Source organism: Mastomys coucha, unplaced genomic scaffold, assembly GCF_008632895.1.
Source record: "Mastomys coucha isolate ucsf_1 unplaced genomic scaffold, UCSF_Mcou_1 pScaffold15, whole genome shotgun sequence".
In the NCBI taxonomy this organism is placed as follows: domain Eukaryota; kingdom Metazoa; phylum Chordata; class Mammalia; order Rodentia; family Muridae; genus Mastomys; species Mastomys coucha.
The window spans coordinates 21,811,280-21,832,454 of record NW_022196897.1 but is presented as its reverse complement, the minus strand read 5'-3'; the positions used below and the strand labels follow the sequence as shown (position 1 = coordinate 21,832,454).

The 21,175-nt window shown below is 45.7% G+C and overlaps 1 protein-coding gene across 4 annotated transcripts in view; it reads left to right on the top strand.

Moving 5' to 3' along the window:
* The window catches only part of Mvb12b (multivesicular body subunit 12B), a 163,512-nt gene that overhangs the window by 4,506 nt on the left and 137,831 nt on the right, over positions 1 to 21,175 (top strand). For 3 of the 4 annotated variants that reach the window (XR_004118528.1, XM_031369922.1, XM_031369925.1), the window contains exon 2: positions 8,711 to 8,833. The exons of the other annotated variant lie outside the window; for it this stretch is intronic. Coding sequence is in view for 2 of the 3 variants with exons in the window: in XM_031369925.1 (XP_031225785.1) it covers positions 8,711 to 8,833 (123 nt within the window). In the remaining variant the exon portion in view is untranslated. The remainder of the gene's footprint in view (positions 1 to 8,710; positions 8,834 to 21,175) is intronic. 4 annotated transcript variants of the gene reach the window in all.

Sequence of the window (21,175 nt, the reverse complement as noted above, 5' to 3'; positions counted from 1 at the left end):
CTTGGAACTGAACCCAGCTCCTTTGGAGGGGCACCAGTGCCCTTTACAGCTGAGCAGAGCCATCTCTCCAGTGACACCACTCCCTTCTGTCTGGCTTTTGACATGGGCTCTGGGGACTAAAATCAGATCCTCTTGTGTTTCCAAGGCTGAATCATCTCTCCAGCCCTAATCTCCAGAACTTTTTTTGGCTTGCAAAGTTGAAATCATTAAACAAGTCCCTTTCTTAGGGCTCCTGGCAACCTCCATTCAATTCCTCCATGGTCTCCCTGGGTGTGACCATGCTTGGAGTCTTATGGAGCTGGAATTGTAGGCCGTGTAACTTTTTCTGACTGGCTTATTTTACTTAGTACAATATCCACACAGTTCATCGTGTTATGGTATAGGTCATATTTTCCTTCCTTTTGAAGGCTGAATGATGCATGATTGGACGTATTGACTGTATTTCACTTACTCATTCAGCATATTTTGGTCATTGAATGAGGCTGTTCTGACAAGTCTTTGTTCAATTCTTTGGGAGTATATATAGCTAGAAATGGATCATGTGGAAATATTATTTTTAATCCTCAGGGGAATTAGCATACTTTCCCTCATAAAGTGATGGCTGTTGTGTACATTCCTACCAGTAACATCAAAGCTTCTGATTTCTCCATATTCTCCCAACGTTTGTTACCCTCTGGGCACTTGCTTTTCTTCTTGGGGGTATCCAGCAGGATGGGTGTAAGACACTTCACTGTGGTTTGGGTTTTAACTGGCACTTCCCAGGAACTTCCTAGTTGAACATCTTCTGTGCTGCATGTGATCTGTGCATCTCTCAGCCTTAGAGAAATGTTTGTTCAAGTAATTTGGCCACTAAAAATGAGTAAGTTGACTCTTGTTTAGCTGTGGCTCTTTATCGATTTGGATATAACTCCTCATCATATATTATCAGCAGATATGGTTGGCAAATAACTTCCTTCTTTAAGTTGCCTTTTTACTCTATAGAGTGTGTTCTCTGATACAATTCTAGATGTTTTATGCACCTTGTCACCCCATAGAGAAAATATACCAAGTACTCCTGCTTCTTTTGGTGAAAACTCAGGCCTGGGTTGATTGATTTGTGTAGAGCCACACAGCTGTGAGTGTCTGCACTTCGACTGGCATTCTGGTCTGACTCCAGAGCTGTGCCTTCTCCACCTTATGCTCTGCTGGCCATCCCTACACTAGTAACCTAGGAAGCTTGGAGAGGCTTGATAAAGGCCATGTAGGTGGGAAAAACAGAACTGAAGTCTTGGTATACTTTTGGACCACTGGCTTCCTTCCCTTCTTCCCCTAGGCACACTTGCTCAGTCCAAGGGGTAGGCAGCAGTGCCCTGGTTTTTTTTAAAAAACGGAGTTTAGTTGAACTTGTTTTGGCATTTCATAAAGTAGTTTCATAGCCCATCTGTTGCCTGCTGTGCCCCCAGAAATCTAGGCTTGTTCCTACCACTGTGCAAGACTTATGCCATCCCCACTTCTGTCTCTAGGGAGGCTAGCTCTTCCCTCTGAAGGAGGTGAATCTTCATTTGCAACCCCTTGCCTTGGAGATATTCCCTGAACCCCGGGTTCACACCTTTCAGCTGCTACTCTGCACTGTGGAACTGCTCCCAGTCTGCACTGCATTATTCAGTCTCAGCTCAGACCCAGAGCCAGGGTAGGGCTGCTGTTTGTAGAGGGACAAGCTCCTCAGGACATTCTCCTTGCAGCCAACTGGGACACTCTGAGCCCCTTCCAGGCCCTCATACATCACCACTGCATCGGGATCCAGACTTTACCAATGACTGCATGCAGAGCCTCCTTCCCTCCACACATGGGTACTTCTGGAGTTCAGTTTGTCCTTCCAGGACTTCAGTGACCCTGCCAGGGGTCCCACTAGAAGGGGCCAGGTAGACTTGCTATCACTGTTGCTTCTGTAGTATGATGCAGTCTCCTTAATCCACTGAAATTTGGGCAGTATTTGAGAGGGCAAGAACTTCACTCATTCACTCTTTATCCATATGTAGAGCATGTATTGAGCACCAACTATCAGCATGGTGCACATAGCACACCTTTGAACAACATGAGGAAAGTGTGTAGCCCGAGTAGCAAGGCTGTGTGTGCACTCATTTGTTCATGCTTGTGTATGCGAGCATATGCATATGCTAAGACCTATGCTATTAGAGCTCTGGGTGATGGCATTTGTCTGCATGGGCAGTTGGAGAAGGCTTGGGAAAATTCGAGAAGTGCCTGGCATGTTGAATGGTGGGGATAGGTGTCTGTGGGAGAGAACCTGGTACTCTCGGCTGACCTGTGATCAGCAGACAGAGGATTAGAGATTCTTCTCAATGGAAGGTCACCTTTAAGTTCATTTCATTTCACTCATTCACCGTTTGCTTATCAAACATATCATAAAGACCAACCTTTGGGTTCTTGAATTGCAGTTGTGACCAGCAGTTTTAGCATCAGCAGGGACCCTCTGAGAATGCAGCTTCTTGGGCTCTTTGTCCCCAGTCCCTGGCAGCCCCCAGGAGTCTGTTTCCAGTATGGGGCTCAGGGCTGTGGGTTTTAGCAGGTTCCCAGGAGACACTCCTGTATCCCAAATGCAAGAGAATATTCCTCTCACCCTGACTATCCACAGATGCACAGCCCTGTTAGGGAGGGAATGTGTGAGGATGTGTTGAGGTGAGCCAAGTTGATGGTGCCAGTGGGATATACAGGGAAAGTCAGCCAGCAAGGTACCAGATACACTCCTGAGTTTTACGAGAGAACTGGAAGGCCCTTGTGGATCTGTCAGCTGTCAGATGGACTGATTGGATTGATGAATGTACTAGAGAAACACTCAAGATGGGAAAGGCAAAAGCCTGACACCGAGGTAACATGGCATTTATACTCTGACACTGGCCATCAGGACAGTGTATGACTTAATTATACTATAGCATGAAATATAAAAGACCTTTGCTCTTGTGACTTCCTGGGATGATTTTGTTTTCTGACCATTTTCCTTCTGTCAGGGTCTTCCAGTGTGGTAGACCAGGTTAGACGTGATAGGAATGGGCAGGATCAACCCTTATTTGCTCCAATCATAAATAAGGCAGGATGAGGTTCTCCTGTGTTCTGGTGGACTCTACCTTCCGGCTATATTCCAGGGCTTTGTGCAGAGCTGGGTTCCTTTGGGCAGCTTTGTCTGGGCAGTGCTGGAAGCTCCATCCTACATTTGTTTTTAGAGAGAACCTGCCCTGTAATGCTTTATGGGAAATATGTGTGGTCCTCAAATGATTAATCTAAGTGAGAAAGGTCTGATTGAATTTGATGCATTTGTGTACCAGACCCTTTCATTAGGAAAAACCTGGACCTTTACTAGGGGAAAGGGACGTGCTGTCCATTGTTCCGTTTCCCAGCTGGAAAATTCTCTGTGACCTAGGAGAGCTTAGAAAAATGTTTGCTATCGTTCAGTGGTATCAGAACAGCCCTCCCAGTAGTAAGTGGCCTGTTGCCACCTGCCTATTCAATGGCAATTGCCCCAGGGATTTGACTTCTGATGGGTCACCACCAACTTAGCCGTGCACACACCCAGGTGCAGCTGTACCAGGGCCTCTCTTGAGGATCTCCAGCGGATGCTTTCCAGCTGTGCGCACTCTCTGTCTCTCAGGCAGCCTGATTGCTAGCTGCACACACTCTCCTGGGTGCTTCATGGCACCTGGTCTCAGCTTGAAGCCTCCAGGTGAGGTAGGTTCTGTTCCTCTGTCTTCTGTGTAATGTGACATGTTGAAGGTAATGGATGTCCTTTTGTCTCTTCCTTGTCTGCAGAGCAATGCTTGTCCTTGGGGTTCCAGAGTGAGCATGGGGCCCCTGGGAGAGAGGTGCAGAGTCCTCCCTGTCCAAGGACACCTGGCTGGAGCAGCAGCTTCTCTGGGGAGAGAGTCTGCCCCTGTGGCCTTGGAGGGGGAAAATGTCTCCCTTTCCTGCCCCACACACAGCAGGGTATGGGCAGTTTGTGTTTTGGGTGCCCTTGAGCTTAGACCCCAAGCAAACTGGACACAGTTCATCCTTCTGTAGGGACTTAATTAACCTACTGGTTTTGTTATTTCAATTATGGTCTTCCAGTTTAACCTGCAACCCCCTCCCCCTTTGGTACTTTGAAATTACTCTTTTCAGAAGATCACTCCTTAAGCCCTGGTGGGCAGGTGCTGGCATTGCTTCTGAGTCAGCCTTGCCCATGCTTTCTGCAGGAAGGCTGGGGTGGCAGGGAGGCCAGGCCTTCTCTGAAGGCAACAGCTCCCACCCCCTGCAGTCCATGCTCTGGAAAGCCCTGTGAACTCCCTGGCCCACTCCTCACCGCTAGAAGGGCCTCTGTGGAGCGACTGCGTATTGTTAGCTGGGTTTTGATTTTAGTACTGGAGTTGATAAAACGAGATAAATCCCAGGCTCACTAAGGCCGTGGAAATTAAACAGAGATGATATCAAAGTTCCCCCGAGTCTTCAGCTGTGCTACAGTAGCTTCACGTTCTCCCTGCTGGGGCCTGAGGCAGCCTTTGATTCTGAAACAATGAGCAGCTTCATTTAAGCCCAGAACTGCTGACTTTTAGGGATTAAGTGCATGGTTGTGGTAATTTTTTTGATCAGCTACAAGGGAGCAGTATGCTGTCTGCCCACCACACTGTGAAGGGCTTCATAGTTAAACTATGAAGTTCACTTCTCTGTGAACCTGGGATGACAGTGTTCTTGAGGTGCTATGCTGTAGGGAACCAGACCTCCTCCTGGCCAGTCCTCCATTGCAAATGCATGTAGTATAGTGTGGAGGGGAAAACACCCCCTCCCTTGGAAGACCAAATTCACGTTTGAAGTGCTTGCCCATACTCTTGCTTTACTCTCTTGTCTTGAGGAGGGATCTCTCAGAGAGACACAAGATCAGATGCCTGGAGCAGAGCTCTGCGGCCCTCAGCCTGGGAATGATCTGGCAGAGGCCACATACCCACTCAAGAAAGGTCATTGGGGACTGACATCTGGAAAGTTACCTTAGGGGGACAGCTCGAGGTCACTGTCACCATGGCTAAGAGCAGATGTGACTCCCAAGTGCCCAATACCTTTCTTCCTTGCCTGGCCTGTGTTGAGAACCCGCTGGTTTCAGATTGGCTCAATATCTGCCATCTAGTTACCCAAATAGGGACTCCACTCTGGCTTTCACTGTGGACAGTTCCTGTGGCCACAGCTGGATGGCACAGTGTTGCCTCTCTGCTCCCTTCCTCTAAGTCGGTTGGCCCTGCTACTTGCGCATGGTAATGGAGCCCCTGTGTGCTGTGGATCCTGCACATGCCAGGCCATAGATCAACCCATTCCCTCCTGTGCCGAGCTCAGATCTCCCTCATTAGGCCTGAATTTACCTCTGTCCTACACAAACATGGCCTTAGCTCATTTTTATTGTTGTAAATTATTTATGAGGGGAATGTTGAATCTCGAAACTGAGGTGTGAGGAAAATTAATCCCAGGTTACTTTTATCTTTCCGTACGTTTCTCCCCTTTGCTTTACTTATTGAGCTATGGCCAGGGGAAAAAAGTGCTCTGGCATTTTAAAATATAATTAGTGTTGAACCTGCTTTCCCATTTGGGCGGGATGTTGGTCTCCGTGTGCAGTGGAACAGTGCACAGACTGGACTGAGGAGGATCCCCTGCCTGTGTCAGCCACCAGCGCGCTGAGTATCTGGGACCAAGCCTCAGTTTCTGCTTATGTAAATTAAGGCTAGCTTTGGGCCCTCCAGCTCTGAGGCGAGTATCCGATGTTAAGGAACCAAGAAAGTCCTCAGGATGTGCAGAGTTCTGTACAAACATGGCCGTGGAGTCACTGTGATGGAACCAGGAGTTGCAGGAAGGCCCTTTGTGTTTTACACGGAGTCACCTCCTGCCTGGCTGCTCAATGTCGGTCTTGACACATGCTCCCTTGCTCTCCCCTTTCTGGCCCTCTGTTGGGCTTGCATTTATGGCCCCTCTCCTTCCCAATAGAGGCCTGGCTCAGGACCCTGAGCTGCAGGGTCCTGTTCTGCTCCCTTGCCTTCTCTTCTGGCTGGAGGCTACAGGCAGCCTGAGGAAACATGGAGTGCAAGTTAATAAATGGCCTTTTGTTAGGAAGGTCAATTGAAGTGACTGTAGAGACGCTGTTAAAAGTAATTTGCAGTCAGAAAATATGTAATTCAGGGCAAGCCACTTTGAGCGATGGCCTCTGCCATGGATATCTTGGGCGTTTCTCATTAAGAGGCTCCTTGGCTGGTGGCGGCCATGCCCCACCGCCAAGTGGGCTGAAGCCCCTGGAACAGCCATTTGTCTCCGAGGCACAAAGGCTGCCTTGATCCCCAGGGCACAGCAACCAGGCAACCAAGGGAGAGAGGCGGGGCGAGCGTGGAGATGACAGTGCTGGCTGAGCCAGACCTGCAGTGGGCTGGGCAAGCTGGGCTCCTGAGCTCTGAGGCCTGGCTCTTTGTCTGCTTCAGCTGGAGGCTGCCCGCAGCCATCTTGGAAGCTGCTGCTGGATGGCTCCCGAGGTGCATTATGGGAGCAGTATCTTCCCTTTGCGAGCATATTCACCCTCTTGCAATTGACAGCAAGCAAGAGAATTGTCATTATGCCTCGTGGAGTGCTTTGCCATTGGGGAACATGGATCTCCCAGCAAATGAGATAGTCTTTGTATGTGCTCATAATCTCTCTCTTTTCTGTCTCCCTCCATCCCTTCTTCTCTTTTCCTTCATTTCTTTTTCTCCTCTTTATTCCCCATCCCTCTTTCTCTCTATAGGCAGTAGGATTTAAAATATAATTTTTTTTTGCTTCACATGTTCTTTATTAAATTCACAGCATGATATTTAACACTGGCAGGATTCGTACATTCTGCTAATGAGTTGTTAATTGCAAAGCATCTTTGGTAACAGACATCAGGTACCAATATTTTTGCAAACTGCAGCCGTGTGATTTTTATGTGCCTTTCCTCCCCACTTGCCCCATACAGGATTTTTCAGGGACAAGGGCATTTTTAGAGATTTGCTCTGAATTGGGCAGGTGCAGATAGTTAACCCTAAACCCATATTGGGGTCACACGTGTGGAGTCACATGATAAATATTTACTCAATACCTACTGGGTGCCAGAACACTAAATACTGAGCTATCTTAGATAAAAGCTGCCTAGAAAATGAAAATCCAAACAAGGAAAGAATAGAGAAGTGCAGCCAGGTCTCTACCTCCTGCCCTGCACCCCCTGGCTGTTGTACACTTATTTTTGGTAGAAGTAAATAAAATATAACGCTATAACTTGGCTAAGGGGCAAGGTGCCAGGTACTGCCAAGCCCTAACCAGGACCAAGTCTGTTTCCAATGTGCTCTGTGGGTTCTGCTGACTAAATGGGTGACCTGCATGTAACAATTTGATGGTTCCTGCGAGGTAGGCTACAGGCATCCTGAGTGGGCAGTGCTTTTTTGATAAGAGGCTGAAAGTGCCTCCCGCTGCCTCTTCAGGCAGGATGTTTGCTTTAGAAGCTGTAGCTAGCTCTGAGAGCTTCACAGCCTGTAGGGTTTAATTGCTGCAGAGTGAGGTGGAACTTATTTTGTCCTTTCCCACTGCTTGCCCAGTAACAGTACTCCATATCAGGTGTGGATGTTTTTATTTGGATTCTGGTGCACAGCCACTCAGGCAACCAGGCCCACTGCTGTCTGTATTTCATCAGCCTCCTCTGCTGGTCCTGGGCAGAGGCAGCCAGCAGCAAAATATTAATTCCACGCATCGTCTTTTCATCCAAGAGTCCAGTGAGAATTGGGATCACTGTTAGTGCTTAGCTTTGAGTAAGTGCCACTTGACCTGGGGGTTAAACTAGACAAAGAAGTGGTGCCTCTTGTCTGGCTCAAGCCATAGTGCCCTAAGAACCCATGTGCCCTTAAGCCCTCCAGTCCATCTGCTGTTTTCTGAGTGCCTATCGTGTGCCTTTCTGGGCCCCTCTTTTAAGTTCTCTCTCTGTTTTCACAACAGCCCCGGTGTGGATCAAGACCTCATTTTACAGTTGAGAGAATACTGGGGCTCCCCAAGGTTTAATTTCTTGTTCAGACACTGTCTTGTAAGTGTGGAGTCTGGAGCTGCACACACCTCCTGTGCCTGTGCCCAGAGGCCTTCCCTGGTTTGGAGCTCATTGGATTCTCTGTCTGTAGAACGTCTAGCAATTGTTTGGAAGCTCCATATAGGAGCACTGTGTGACGGACAGACTTTACCAGGGGTGGCTTGTCCAATATTGGTCCCTGGTCAGAAATCAGGCAGTTGGGAGTAGAGTTAAGAATAATGTGGGGCTGGGCAGGTAGTTCAGTGGGTAGTATGCTTGTCTAGCCTGCATACAGGGTTCCATCCCTGGCACCACATAAAACTAGGTGTACACACTTGTAATGTGAGCACTCAGGCAGGAAGTAGAGGCAAGAAGACAGGAGTTCAAGGCCAGCCTGGAATATATGATAATGTGCTTTTGTGATTGAGTGGAAATTGCCTCCTGATATGAGCCCTCAGCATTCCATAATAACAGCTTGAGGTGTGGTGGTTGAATTCTTGGTCTGAGTTCAGGGTCAGATTAGGCCAGGTAAGGAATGTAGAACTCACTAAGAATAGCTGCCCCAGGATTCTCGGTCTACTTGAAACCTTGCTCACTCACGTTAAACACTGAGTTTGAATTGTTTGCTCTCCATTTCCTTTTCCAAACCAGGACCAAGCCACCATGCCTGAAGTCAAAGAGCTTTCAGAAGCCTTGCCAGAGACACCAATGGACCCCATCACGGGAGTCGGGGTGGTGGCTTCCCGGAACCGAGCCCCAACGGGCTACGATGTGGTAAGACATAATACCAGGTTGTCTGTTCTGCTCTCTGTCTACTTCAGTCCCTGTATGGAAACTATGCATCTTCCCTCTCGGAACTTAGGAGGACCAGAAGAGGAAAGCCATGGCGAAGGAGTGGTTAGGAGTGAGAGTCAGGGGGCCTGCTGAGGCCATGGAATGTGGGGATGATTTCCTGACTCTGGCTGTAACAGGTTTTGACATCTGTGGTGGTCTTTTTTCACCTTTAATGAGATTCATTGATTTCTAAGGTCACCTCTAGTTTTGGAGTTGTCTTGTATGTCCCAGGAGTAGGAGTATTCTGAGTGTGTTGTTCTTGCTCACAGCCAGCAGGGAACTTGTACAGTGATTAGCTCAGTGTGTGGACAGGAGCTCTAAGTCTGGCCTTCTCAAAGTCAGGGCCAATAATCAGGAAATTCTTTGTCATGGGGCCATCATGTGCATCATTAGCTGTGTATAGCAGCATCTGTGGCCTCTGCTTAGCTGCAATGAAGATGTTTTGAGATGTTCCCTGGGAAGGATGGCTGAGTAAAGTTAGCCCCCATTGAGAACCTCTTTGGTGAGTCTGCATCAGATCCTCACTGCAGAAAGAAGATTTAAAAAAAAAAAAAATCAAGAAAACAAAAACTCTCCTTCCCTACCATTGAGATGCTTATGAAGAGATGGAAAGGGTCCTTTTTGACAAAGATTTGCGGCTGACTGGCCTCCTGTCTTCAAAGCCCAGTTGGAACGTCTAACTTTCCATAAAATAGAATCATTAGGTATGGCTTTGTGCCATAAAACTCTTGGGGAAGCTAATAAAAATGCCCCTGATTTGAGAAGCTGAAGTGTTTTGATGAATTGGGCCTGAAGTGGCTCTCTGTGCATCAGGCCTGCCTGGGAGCGCCTGCTCTGCCATGCACAGTCCAGGGGCCCTGGAGGCTCAGGCCCGGGCTTGGGTCTCACAGCTTCCTGTTGTTCTCAGTCTGTCAGTATCTGTAGCATCCTGGCTGCACCTTTGGGGTCATGCAGACTGCTTGGCTGTGTGCAGCAGATGGCCTTTGATAGCTCGGCTCTCTGGAAGTCTCTGGAAGCCTGACAGGGGCACAATCTATCCCTATCATTTTCTTCTAACATTGAGCTCAGGGCAGGAGAGCGGGGGTCAAACGAGTGACATTAATAAGCACATTTCACCACCATGCTGCACTGTGCATTTTAGTGGAAGGTGAGCAGGGCAAGAGGCTCACGATAGTTCGCCTGTAATTACTCAGCCTGCACATGGGCCTAGGCTCCTCTAAGAGCTCTTCCTGGGAGAGGCCTGGCAGTCCTCTCTTCATCTGACCTCTAGCCTGTTCTCAGAAAAACATCTCATTCTCAAGAGCTCTGGCCCTAGTTCAAGGGGAAAGGTGGGGAGGGCAGGGTGAGAAGTGGCTCTCCGCCTTCTTCTCAGCTGGAGCTCTGCATGAACACAACATAGGAACCAAGTGCAGGAATGTTTTGGGAAGGCTCCAAAGACTGTCCAGAGGACAAGGAAGCCCAGAGAGCAGGAGGCTAGACTACTCTCAGTGCAGAGTCTGCCTCACACAGTGAGGCACTCTGACCACTCCTGCTATTAGTCACCAGACGTGCTGCTGGCCCTCAGCTGCCTTAGAAAGGCTCTCTAGGTACTGCTGCTGCTTGAAGTTAAAAATGCCAAAGGTGCATCAGACTGGGGAAGCATCTGGACTAGGGTGCTGGAAATCCTTTGCAGTCTCAATACATTGTCTCCATTTCTGCAGACTCCTGAGAACAGCCTCCACTCCAAAGGTCTTTCGGCCACATGCTGAAAGTGACAGGCTGATGTACCCACTCTCAGAGATTGGGGTTGGTCTCAGAAAAGGCTCAGAAGCAAGACTGCTGGGCTGGAAGTGTAGTGAGAATTTTGGTTTCTTTGAAAAACACAGAAATAGGAATATGTTTTTATTTTAATCCCAGGAGTGGGGATACGGGACTGCTTCAGATTGTCCATTGCAGCTGACTATGATTTGCCTCATGCTCTAGCAGAGGTGTGATTTTGCCAGCTGCAGATAGTTTCTGATATTGTGTGACATTTGGGATTCTGGGGACTTTTCAGAGGATAGATAAATGCTAGGGTCCCTTGAGGTGAGTTTGGGTTGTTGGCTGTGGTTTGTTAAGTAGTCATGCACAAAGAAGAAACAAAAAGAAGTTAGATATCCTGACAGTGAAAATCAAACTTGCCCAAGAACTCCATTACCCCTAATCAGCAGAAAATAGTCTAACAGTAAGGTTGCCCACTTTCCCCTTTATCCATTTTTTTCTCCTAATATTCAGGGGTTGAAAGAGTGGGAAAGGAGTGGAAGAAGGAAGATCCATAAAGTAGCAAACACAAGCTCCTCCAAGAGTGAGGGGAGGTGGCAGTGGGGGCTGAGTGTGGACAGAGGTAGGGGAGGGGAGGTGGCAGTGGGGGACTGAGTGTGGACATAGGTGGGGGAAGGGAGGTGGCAGTGGGAGGCTGAGTGTGGACAGAGGTTGGGGAGGTAGCTGTTGGACTTGATATGGTGTCAGGAGCAGCCATTCCCTGACATAAAGATGGGCAAGTGACAGGCTAGCCTAGATGCAAATGGAGAGGATTCCAGGGTGAGATGGTACAAGTGGGTAGGGCCTGTGTGGTGAAGTCAGGCTGGGAGGGCAGAGGAGGTGTTGTCCTACAATGGTCAGGACGGATGGGCGATTTCTGTTGTCTGGCTCTTGCTTCTTCCTTCTGCTGAAGCAAGCCTTGGTGGTGGCCTCCATGGGCAGCATGTGAGCTACCCCTCCCTCCTTCCTTTCCCCACCTCTTTTCATCTCCCTTTCTTTCGAGAGTGTTGAAATTAATTAAGCAACAAAACATTGCTTCAAAACTGCTGGTCCTGCATAATTTATAGATACCCAAAGTATCCCCTGCGTCTCCAGAGGCATTGGAACTGCCAGCGTTTGAAGCATCAGATAGAGGGTGCTGTAGTTACGCTGAGACAAATCAGTTCTTCGCTGGGCAGTGGGATGAGTTGAGGGATCAAAAGGACATAGGACACGCAGGTTTAAAACTGGAAACCTGCAAATGAAGAGCCAGTTGTCATGCACCAAAGCAGAAGAAACAAAACAAAAATAAGTAAATTAAAAAAAAAAAACAACCCTCACAAAACCACTTGCTCAGTGCTGAAGCAGGGTAAAGAAAGCCTGAAAATACCCATCATGCTCAAAGAATTAAAACCCTCAGGAAGAAGGTAGTGAGCTCTTGTTCAAAACCTGTGGTACATATCAAGTGGAACACGTGAGCCACAGTCATCACTCCGGTGTGACAGGTCTTAAGAAAGGCCACATTGTGGTAGTAGGCCCTTGTTCCTCATTGCCAGAGGACAGGAGACCTCAGATGGATCCCTCTGGTGTCTCACCCTGCAGCAGGTAAGGATAAGGAGTGGCTTTCCCTCGTCGTCTCCTATGGGCCCTGCTGGCCCCTGTGGGCCCCTGGCCCCCTCAGGGTAGCTCTGATGGCAAAGGAAGGTCCCCATACCCCACATCCCCCTCCTCACAGGCTCTTTTCTTTTCAGAGCCGAGCTTGTTTTGGTAAAATTACCAGGTGTTGCTCTTTTTTGTTTTGATAGAAAATACATTAAACCAAGATTTACTGAAAACAGGGAAAGTAGTTTTGCGACCAGCCTTGGGCCCTGGCTTCCTGCAGCTTGAATCTGGAAAGTTTCTGTGAACTGTCCGGATACAGGCTTGCCTTGAGAGGAGGACACTTGGTGCTTGCTGTAGTGAGTGCAATGAGGCCAGCAAGCCAGCTTCAGGAAGTTCTGTCAGAAACTGTGGCTTCCTGTGCATGCGGGAGGAGCTGTCTTCTCCTTGGCCTCCTGCCCCGGGCTGTGCAGCTTAGTTAGACAATGGACCGGCCAGCTTCTTGATTCCTTCTGCTACAGAAGCAACTGGCTCACTCTTGCAGACTTGTGAGAGATAAAGCCTCGATTATTTGGATTGGCAGAGTAGTTAATTGTTCTTTTTTAAAATATAGGATTTGTTTTGAGTGATTATGGATTTATGTGCACTTTAAGGAATAATGCAGGCATGCTCATTCCTTATCTAACTAAGATCAAGTGACAAGGTAATAGAGGTGCAGCGTGTGCTTTGACCCCTGTGGTAGTATCTGAAAACACCAACATGGCTTCTGAACCAGGACTCTTGAGTTTAATCCAGTGATTTCTGGCCAGTGGGTCATGAGATTGCTCTTGGAAAGATGGTTTTCAGCTCATGGTTCCTAAGAGGAACAGTAAGTACATCCTGTTGCTGGGCAGGGCCAGACAGGGAAGTGTCAGGGTGGACAGGAGCTTGCAGAGTAGAGGCAGAATGGGCCTGCGCTTTCTATGCAGCTTCTGTGTGCAGGGCAAAGTAGAGGTAAGGTAAGCAGACTTCAGCCCATCTAGTGAAAATGGCCGTGGCTCTGTGCCACAGGTATATTGTTTGCTTGTCAGGCATCTGGTGTCTTGGATGGCAGGAGCCTGATGCTGGAGAATGTGCTAGTTTGTTTTTGTCACCTTGGCCTATGCCAGACCCACTTAGGAAGAGGGGACCTCAATTGAGGAGTTGCCTCCATCAGATTAGCCTGTGGGTGTGTTTGTAGGACATTTCCTTTTTCTTTAGGATTGATTTATTGTTTTTATTTATATGTATATGGATGAGACTGAAGGAATTTACATACAGCCCATGAGCAGGTATCAGCTGAGGGCATCCTGAGTTACAGGTGGCTGTGAGCAAGTTGCATGTGGGAGCTGGGAAGTGAATCTGGATCCTCTGCAAGATCAGTAAGTACTCTTAACCACTGAGCCTTTTCTCCAGCCTTTGGGGCCTCTCTCTCTCTCTCTCTCTCTCTCTCTCTCTCTCTCTGTAAAATGTTTGTTTACTTTATGTGTATGGGTATTTTGCCTGCATGCCATTCTGAGTACTAGGAAGCCAGAAAGTGGTGTCAGAGCCCCTGGAACTGGGGTTACAAATGATTATGAACTACAACGTGGGTGCTGGAAATTGAATGTGGAGTCCTGTAGAAGAGCAGACCCCAGTTCTCTTAACTGCTGCACCATATCTGTCAGCTACATCTATCGAGCCCCCTGTGGGGCATTTTCTTGATTAATAATTGATGTGGAAGGGCCCAGCCCACTGTGGGAGATGCTACCCCTGGGCAGGCAGACTTGAGTTGTATTAGAAACTCTGAGCAAGCCATGGAGAGCAAGTCAGGAAGCTGCATCTTCCTTGGTCTTTGTTTTAAATTCTGCCTCCAGGTTCCTTTCTGGCTCCTACCTTGGCTTCCCTGAATGATAGACTACCCCTAGAAGTGTAAGCTGGGAAAACCCCTTTCCTCCCCATATTGCCTTTGGACGATGTTTTATTACAGCAACAGAAAGCTTACAGGGACAAGGTAGATGGGAATATGGAATAGTGTTTGTTGGTTGGCTTGTCAGAAGTGTGCTGGAAGAGAAGTCATTTCCTGTCTCTAAGACTAGCTGATCTGGGGAGAGGCAGCTTGTCTTTGGGTTTGCTTGTGAAGCCCCAAGATACCAAAGTATCATAAGCTATACTATTCCTACCATAGTACCATTCCTACTGCTGGCCCCTTATGGCCATGCTCATCCCCACTGCCTCCTCCAGAGCCCCAGGGGCCACTCCTCTTGTCTGCCCACTATAATTTTATCTTTTTTTGAGGTGTGCTCATTAGTTTTTGTCAACATGACACAAGCTCCTGTGGTCTGGGAAGAGGGATCCCCAACAGATTGGCCTGCAGGAAAGTCTGTGGGGCATTTTCTTGGTTGATAATAATTGTCATGGGAGGGCACAGCCCCAGACTTGGGGTCCAACGTTTTATAAGAAAGCAGACTGAGCAAGCCACGGGGAGTAAGCCTGTAAGCAGCACCTCTGGGACTTCTGCTCCAGGTCCCTGTCTTGAGCTCTTGTCTCACCTTCTCTTAGTGACAGACTATAATTTGTAAGCTACAATACACTCTTTCCTTCCCAGGTTGCTTTTGTCATGGTGTTTGTCATAACAACAGAAGCCTGACTGGGAAAGGCACTGTGTCAATAGATATACAGATTACAGTATGCTGTCTTTGGAGATTGGCTTTTATTTATCCAGTCTTACCAAGAGCAGCCTCATGTGCTAATCGTTAGTTTTATTGATAAGTAACCCAGGGTGTGGATACACCATGCTTGTTCCTTCACCAGCCGGAGGATATCGCTGACTGCCTAATGTGGAACTATTGCAGGGGCTGTGCTCAGGCACAGGCTCTAACACAGTGTCAGCTTTTATTCCTGTGGTGTGAAAGCATTTGCTCAGTGTTCAGTAGCTGTGTGCTTAGCTTTTAGGAGAAAACTAAATTATTCACTTACATGTGGCTGTGGCATATGAAGGGTCCAACTCCTGGTGTCTTCTCTTGTATGTGGTTTTGCTGTTGTGGTCACTCCCACAGGTGTCATTGAGTCCCTAGTGACCAGTGCTGTGTGTGCAAAGCTCTTCACAGGCCAATCCCTCATCTGTGGGTCTTCATGCAAGTCTCTTTAGGTCGTTTCTTAGTTGGATCACTTGATTTTTTACTACTGACTTTCCAGGGTTCTTGGCTTAGTCTAGTTGGGATCCCTCTGCGTGTGTAGATGCTTGCTTCAGTAGGCATGTCCTTCCCCCTTAACACAATCGTTCATGTGGTGAAAGCTTTAAAGTCTGAGCAGGTCCAGTGTCTCTGTTTTGTTCATTTATGAATTGTTTAGGTATCAAGTATGAGAACCTTTGCCAAGTATAAGAACTTTTCTGGAAAAGTTTCTAGTTTTCTACAAATTTTATATTTCATATAATATTTAAGCATAATATACATTTTAAAGTTAATTTTTATATAAGATGTGAACTTGAGTTGAGGTTCCCCCTTCTCCCTTGGGAAAACCAGACCCACAGCATTTGTGGAAAGGTGGTCTTTGCTTTTGAACCTGTGACAGAAGTTGTGGACATGGGTCCCTTTGTTAGTACCATATAGCACTGTTACTGAAGCTGTATACCAAGTCAGTAGAGCTTCTCCCCTTTCCCCCTCCCCCTCCTCCCTCCCCATCCTCCTCCTCTCCTTTGAGACAGAGAACTCCAATATGTAGCTCTGGTTGGCCTGGAACTCACTATGTGGCCCTGTCTATTCTCAACCTTCTGACAATCCCCTGCTTCGGCCTCCCAGGTACATATATGCATATATACATTTATTATTGGTATTTTTATTATTATGCTTTCAAGCTTGTTAGAGTTGTCTGTCCTATGACTTTTAGAATAATTTTGTCTATATCAAGAATGCTTCTCTTGGAATTTTGAAAGGCATTGCTCTTAACTCTGTGTAAGATTTGAACCTATTTCACATTTCACATTGAGCTTTCTTATTTATCCACAGTATTTGGCTCTTTGATTTCTTTCACAACATTTATACTTTTTAAGCATACAGGTATACCCATGTTTTGGTAGATAAGTGTGGATACTTTTTGAAGTTGCATTTTTATTTACTGTGCTTGTGGGAGCTAATTATACTGCATGTGTGGAAGTCAGAGGCAGTTTGCAGGCATGCCCTCTCCTTTCTCTTGTCCCCGAGTAAAGAACTGAGGTCACTGGGTTTGTCTACAAGTGTCTTTAGCCCCTGAGCCATCTTACTGGCCCCAAACTACTCTGGTTTTTATTTTGAATGGTTATAGGTTGAGTTGTGCCTCTAATTTTGATGTGTTGGCTGATATTATATAGGAACATCATTACTGTCTGTAGGTCTCTAACTAGCCTTTCCTTTCTTGCTCTTGCTTAATGCAGAAGCAGGGCAGTGAGCTTAGCAACCTTGTTGAGCAGTTGATCACAGGGAAAATAGTCACTATCAAGTATTTGACTATGGATTCAGCTGTAGATATCTGAACCAAATTGAAGAAGTTTCTGTTCACATTTTTCTGAGAATATCATGACTAATGGATGAATTTTTAGATGCCCTTTCTGCATCAATTGATCATGTGTTTTTTTTTTCTTTTTAAATCTTGTTAACATGGTAGATTATATTGAATATTGAACAACCTTGTATTTCCTAAAATCTCATTTGGTGGTGATTTATACTCGTTATTGGCAAATTCTCTTTGCTAATTTTGTTAAGAATTTCTACGATATGTTCATGAGAATTATTATTAGCTGTTTTCTTGATTTTACACTGTTTTTGTCTATTTGATAACTCCAGATTCATGAAATGAATTGGAAAGTACTCCCCCACACCAGTTCTACTTCCTAGAAAAGACTGTATAATTGGTAATAATTATTCTTTAAATATAAGATAAAAAACTTCCAGGAAGTCTCCTGAGTCTGCAGATTTAACTTCTTTGAAAGTCTGAAAATTTCAAATTTAGTTTCCTTAATAATCAAAGGATTGTTCACATGGTTTTAGTGAACTGTGGCAGTTTGTATTTTTAAGGAATTGCTTTGTTTGATGTAAGTTATCAAATGTACATAGAATTGTTTGTAACAGTTCCTCATTCTTTTGATGTCTACAAAGGTTGTAGCAACTTGTTTTGTATTGATAATTTATATCATCTCTTTTCTTAGCCTTCCTAGAAGTTAATTGGCTTTATTGATAATTTTTCCAAAAGCAACTGTTTCATTCATAGTTACATATCATTTTTTTTCTTTCAATTTCATTGATTTCTATTATTTTCTATTTGCTTTGGGTTTATTTTGCTAATTTTCTAGATCCTGAGATGGAAGCATAATGGACTGATTTGAGACTTACCCTTGTATTTTATTATTTCTTTGAAAATTTCATGTTTTTTTAAAAATCCTATTCACTTCCTCCCCCAACTCCTCCAAGATTAACCCTTCCCATAGCAGTGAGCTGAGCTACATCGCTTTTGGCTCCTGGTAGGTCGTCCTCCCAGCCACCCACCCAGGATCTCTTTGGATTTGCGAATGAAACACACACACACACACACACACACACACACACACACACACACACACACTAGTTGGTTTATGATATGCCATGACTAGCTTAAAGGCTATTGGGGTACTCGTAACCCTTACCCTGCCAGCAAATGCTCCCCTCCGGTAGACTCCTAAACCTTCCCCTCCTTCGCTAGGCCCAATCAGGGAAGTGGCCAGTGGCCACTTACCCAAATTCTTACATGGCTGCTTGACTTTCTCTCTGCAGATCTTACATCCCATCCTCTCCCCTGAGTCATGACGATTCCCTGGCTCCTTCTTCTCCCCAGCTCCTAGCCTATGAAAATCTCAAGGTCCCATCTCAGTCTACCTGCCCAGCTGTTGGCCATTGGCTCTTTATTGATTAGTCAAAAACAATTGGGGACAAGGATCTTTAGCATTTGGACATGAAGGTTCCCGACTTTGGGGGCTAGATTAATTCAAAGCATTAGAACTAATCCCCAACACCTTCCTTCCCTATCTACCCAACTTTGGGGCCTCTTTTCTTTCTTTCTTTTTTTTTTTTTTTTTTAAATAAACCCATCAAGTCCGATTTGTGCTGCTCACAAGCTTGTGGATGTATGGCCTTCCGCTGGGGTGTGGTTGACTTCCCAGAGGCTGTACCACTCTTAGAGAAAACAGATCCTCTCTCTCTCAGTAGCCATCAGTTGCCAGTAGCTCCTTAGCCAGAAGAAGAATGATGTACCTACCCACTTTCCTATTCCACTCATGGATTTGGGCTAGCTCAAGCTTGCACAGGTCTTACACATGCTATCACTACTGCTGTGTGTTCACATGTACACCTGCCCCACTTTGCCCTTGTAGTCTTCCCTTGTAGTCCTCCACCCACCTTCTGCAATGGTCCCTGAGCCTTGGGAGAGGGACTGTGAGACACACGTCCCATTTAAGTCTCTTACTCTGCAGCTGGGCCAGTTGTAGGTCTCTGTGTTAATTGTCATCTACTGCAAACAGAAGTTTCTCTGATAAGGGCTGAGAGACTTATACTCTTCTGTCAGATTTTTTCAAAGATTTATTTATGTATTTTATGTATATGAAAACTCCTTCTGCATGAATGCCTGTAGGCAAGAAGAGGGCATCAGATCCCGCTATATGTGGTATGTGAGACTCCATGTGCTTGCTGGGAACTAAACTCAGGACCTCTGGAAGAGCAGCCAGTGCACTTAACTACTGAGCCAACTCTCAAGCCCCTTGTCAGGTTTATTTATTTATTAAAAATTTAAAGGCAGACTCTTTTTTTTTTTTTTTTTTTTTTTTTTTTTTTTTTTTTTTTTTTTTTTTTTTTTTTTTTTTGGTTTTTCGAGACAGGGTTTCTCTGTATAGCCCTGGCTGTCCTGGAGCTCACTCTGTAGACCAGGCTGGCCTCGAACTCAGAAATCCACCTGCCTCTGCCTCCCAAGTGCTGGGATTAAAGGCGTGCGCCACCACGCCCGGCTAAAGGCAGACTCTTACTCCCTAGCTCAGGCTTGTTTGGAATTTGCAGTGATCCTCCTGTCCCAGCCCCTAAATGATAGAATTATGGATGTGAGCCTCCATGTGAGACTTTTCCTCATTTCTAGGGTGTTTTGTGTCCAGATCTCCCTCTTGCTTCACAGATTTTCATGTTTTATTTACAATTTTTAGTACATTTAAATTTTTATTTAGATGATGTATTGATGACTTAGATACTTAAAATGTGGTTTCCATGTACAGAGAGGATTTTGTTTCTGATTTCTAGTTTGAGTCTGTTGTGCTTGGGGAGAACACTAATCCAGTTCTTGCAAACCCATAGAGGTGTAATAACCCACTAGAGAATGTGTGTGGTCTGTGCCTTGGGGTACAGGGAGCCATACATGCTCTGCTGTTGATGGGGAGGTGCTCCATGAAGGTCAAGTAGACTCTCTGTTAACAGTGTCTTTGTTCAGTTTTGTAGGGTCTAACTGTTTGTCAGTTTTTGAGAGAACTGTGTTGAAAGTTCTAATCGTAATTGTGAATTTATCTACTGTTTTCTTTTCAGCTCTGTCAGTTTTTGTTTCACAGATGTATTTTTCAGAGCCATTGAATGTTGCTTAGGATCACCATGTCTTCCTAGTGGACTAGCTGATGAGTGCATCACATTTGACTGTTTTTTTGTTTTGTTTTTTGGTTTTTTTTTTTTGGTTTTTTTCGAGACAGGGTTTCTCTGTATAGCCCTGGCTGTCCTGGAGCTCACTTTGTAGACCAGGCTGGCCTTGAACTCAGAAATCCGCCTGCCTCTGCCTCCCAAGTGCTGGGATTAAAGGCTTGCGCCACCACCGCCTGGCCATATTTGACTGTTAATTACATAGTTTTATATGAGTATAGATATTCCTTCCAGTTAAGTTCTCTTTTTTTCCACACTTTCAAAGCTACCATGTGTATAGTCCTAGGGTTTCTATTGCTGCAATAAAACACCATGATCCTAAGCAACTTGAGGAGAAAAGGGTTTATTTTGCCTACTTTTCCTCATCACATCATAATTAAAGGGAGTCAGGGCAGGCACTGGAGGCAGGAACTCTTGCGGAAGCCCGGGAGGAATCCTGCTCACAAGCTTACTCCCTGTGGCTTACTCTGTCTGCTTCCTTATAGCACCCAGGACCCTTAGCTCTGGAATCTTCCTGTCCCCACTGGGCTGTGCCCTCCTATATCAATAATCAATGTAGAAAGTAAACACTGGCTTGCTCATAGGCCGGCTTGGTGGAGGCATTTTCTCAGTTGAACTTCCTTCTTTCTAAATGACTGGTTTTTGTCAAGTTGACATAAAACTAGACAGCACAAGCATTATATATGTGTTGACCAGGCTGGCCTCACATCCTGCCTCACCTCCTCAGTGCAGGGATTACAGACATGTGCCTTCATGACTGGCTTTGAGACACATTTCTTAAGGGAAGATATGCTTATGGCACTTTTTGGAATGCACTCTGCCAATCTCTAGTCCTTTAATGGGTGCATTTAGGCCATTTATACTTAGTACAGATTTTGACCTCTCAGGGCTTAACTAAACCATTCTATTTATTTATTTATTTATTTATTTATTCATTCATTCATTCATTCGTTTTTTAAACTTTTATTGCATTATGATGAAAAAAGTTAACATGATTTCAATTTATCTGAATTTGTTAACATTTAAAAACATATTTTAGTTAAATAGAATTGAATCACATTCTTGTTTCCCTTTTGTACCGCTGCTCCTCCCATAGACCCCCCTTCAATACCTACAATATCTTTTTTGTCATATTCCTTAAAATTTATAAAATATGATAACAATAAAAATAAGTATTATAAAAGTTGTTATAAAACAACAATCAATTTAACAGTCTTATGTAGATGCTCATCTACAGCAATAGTGAAAATAC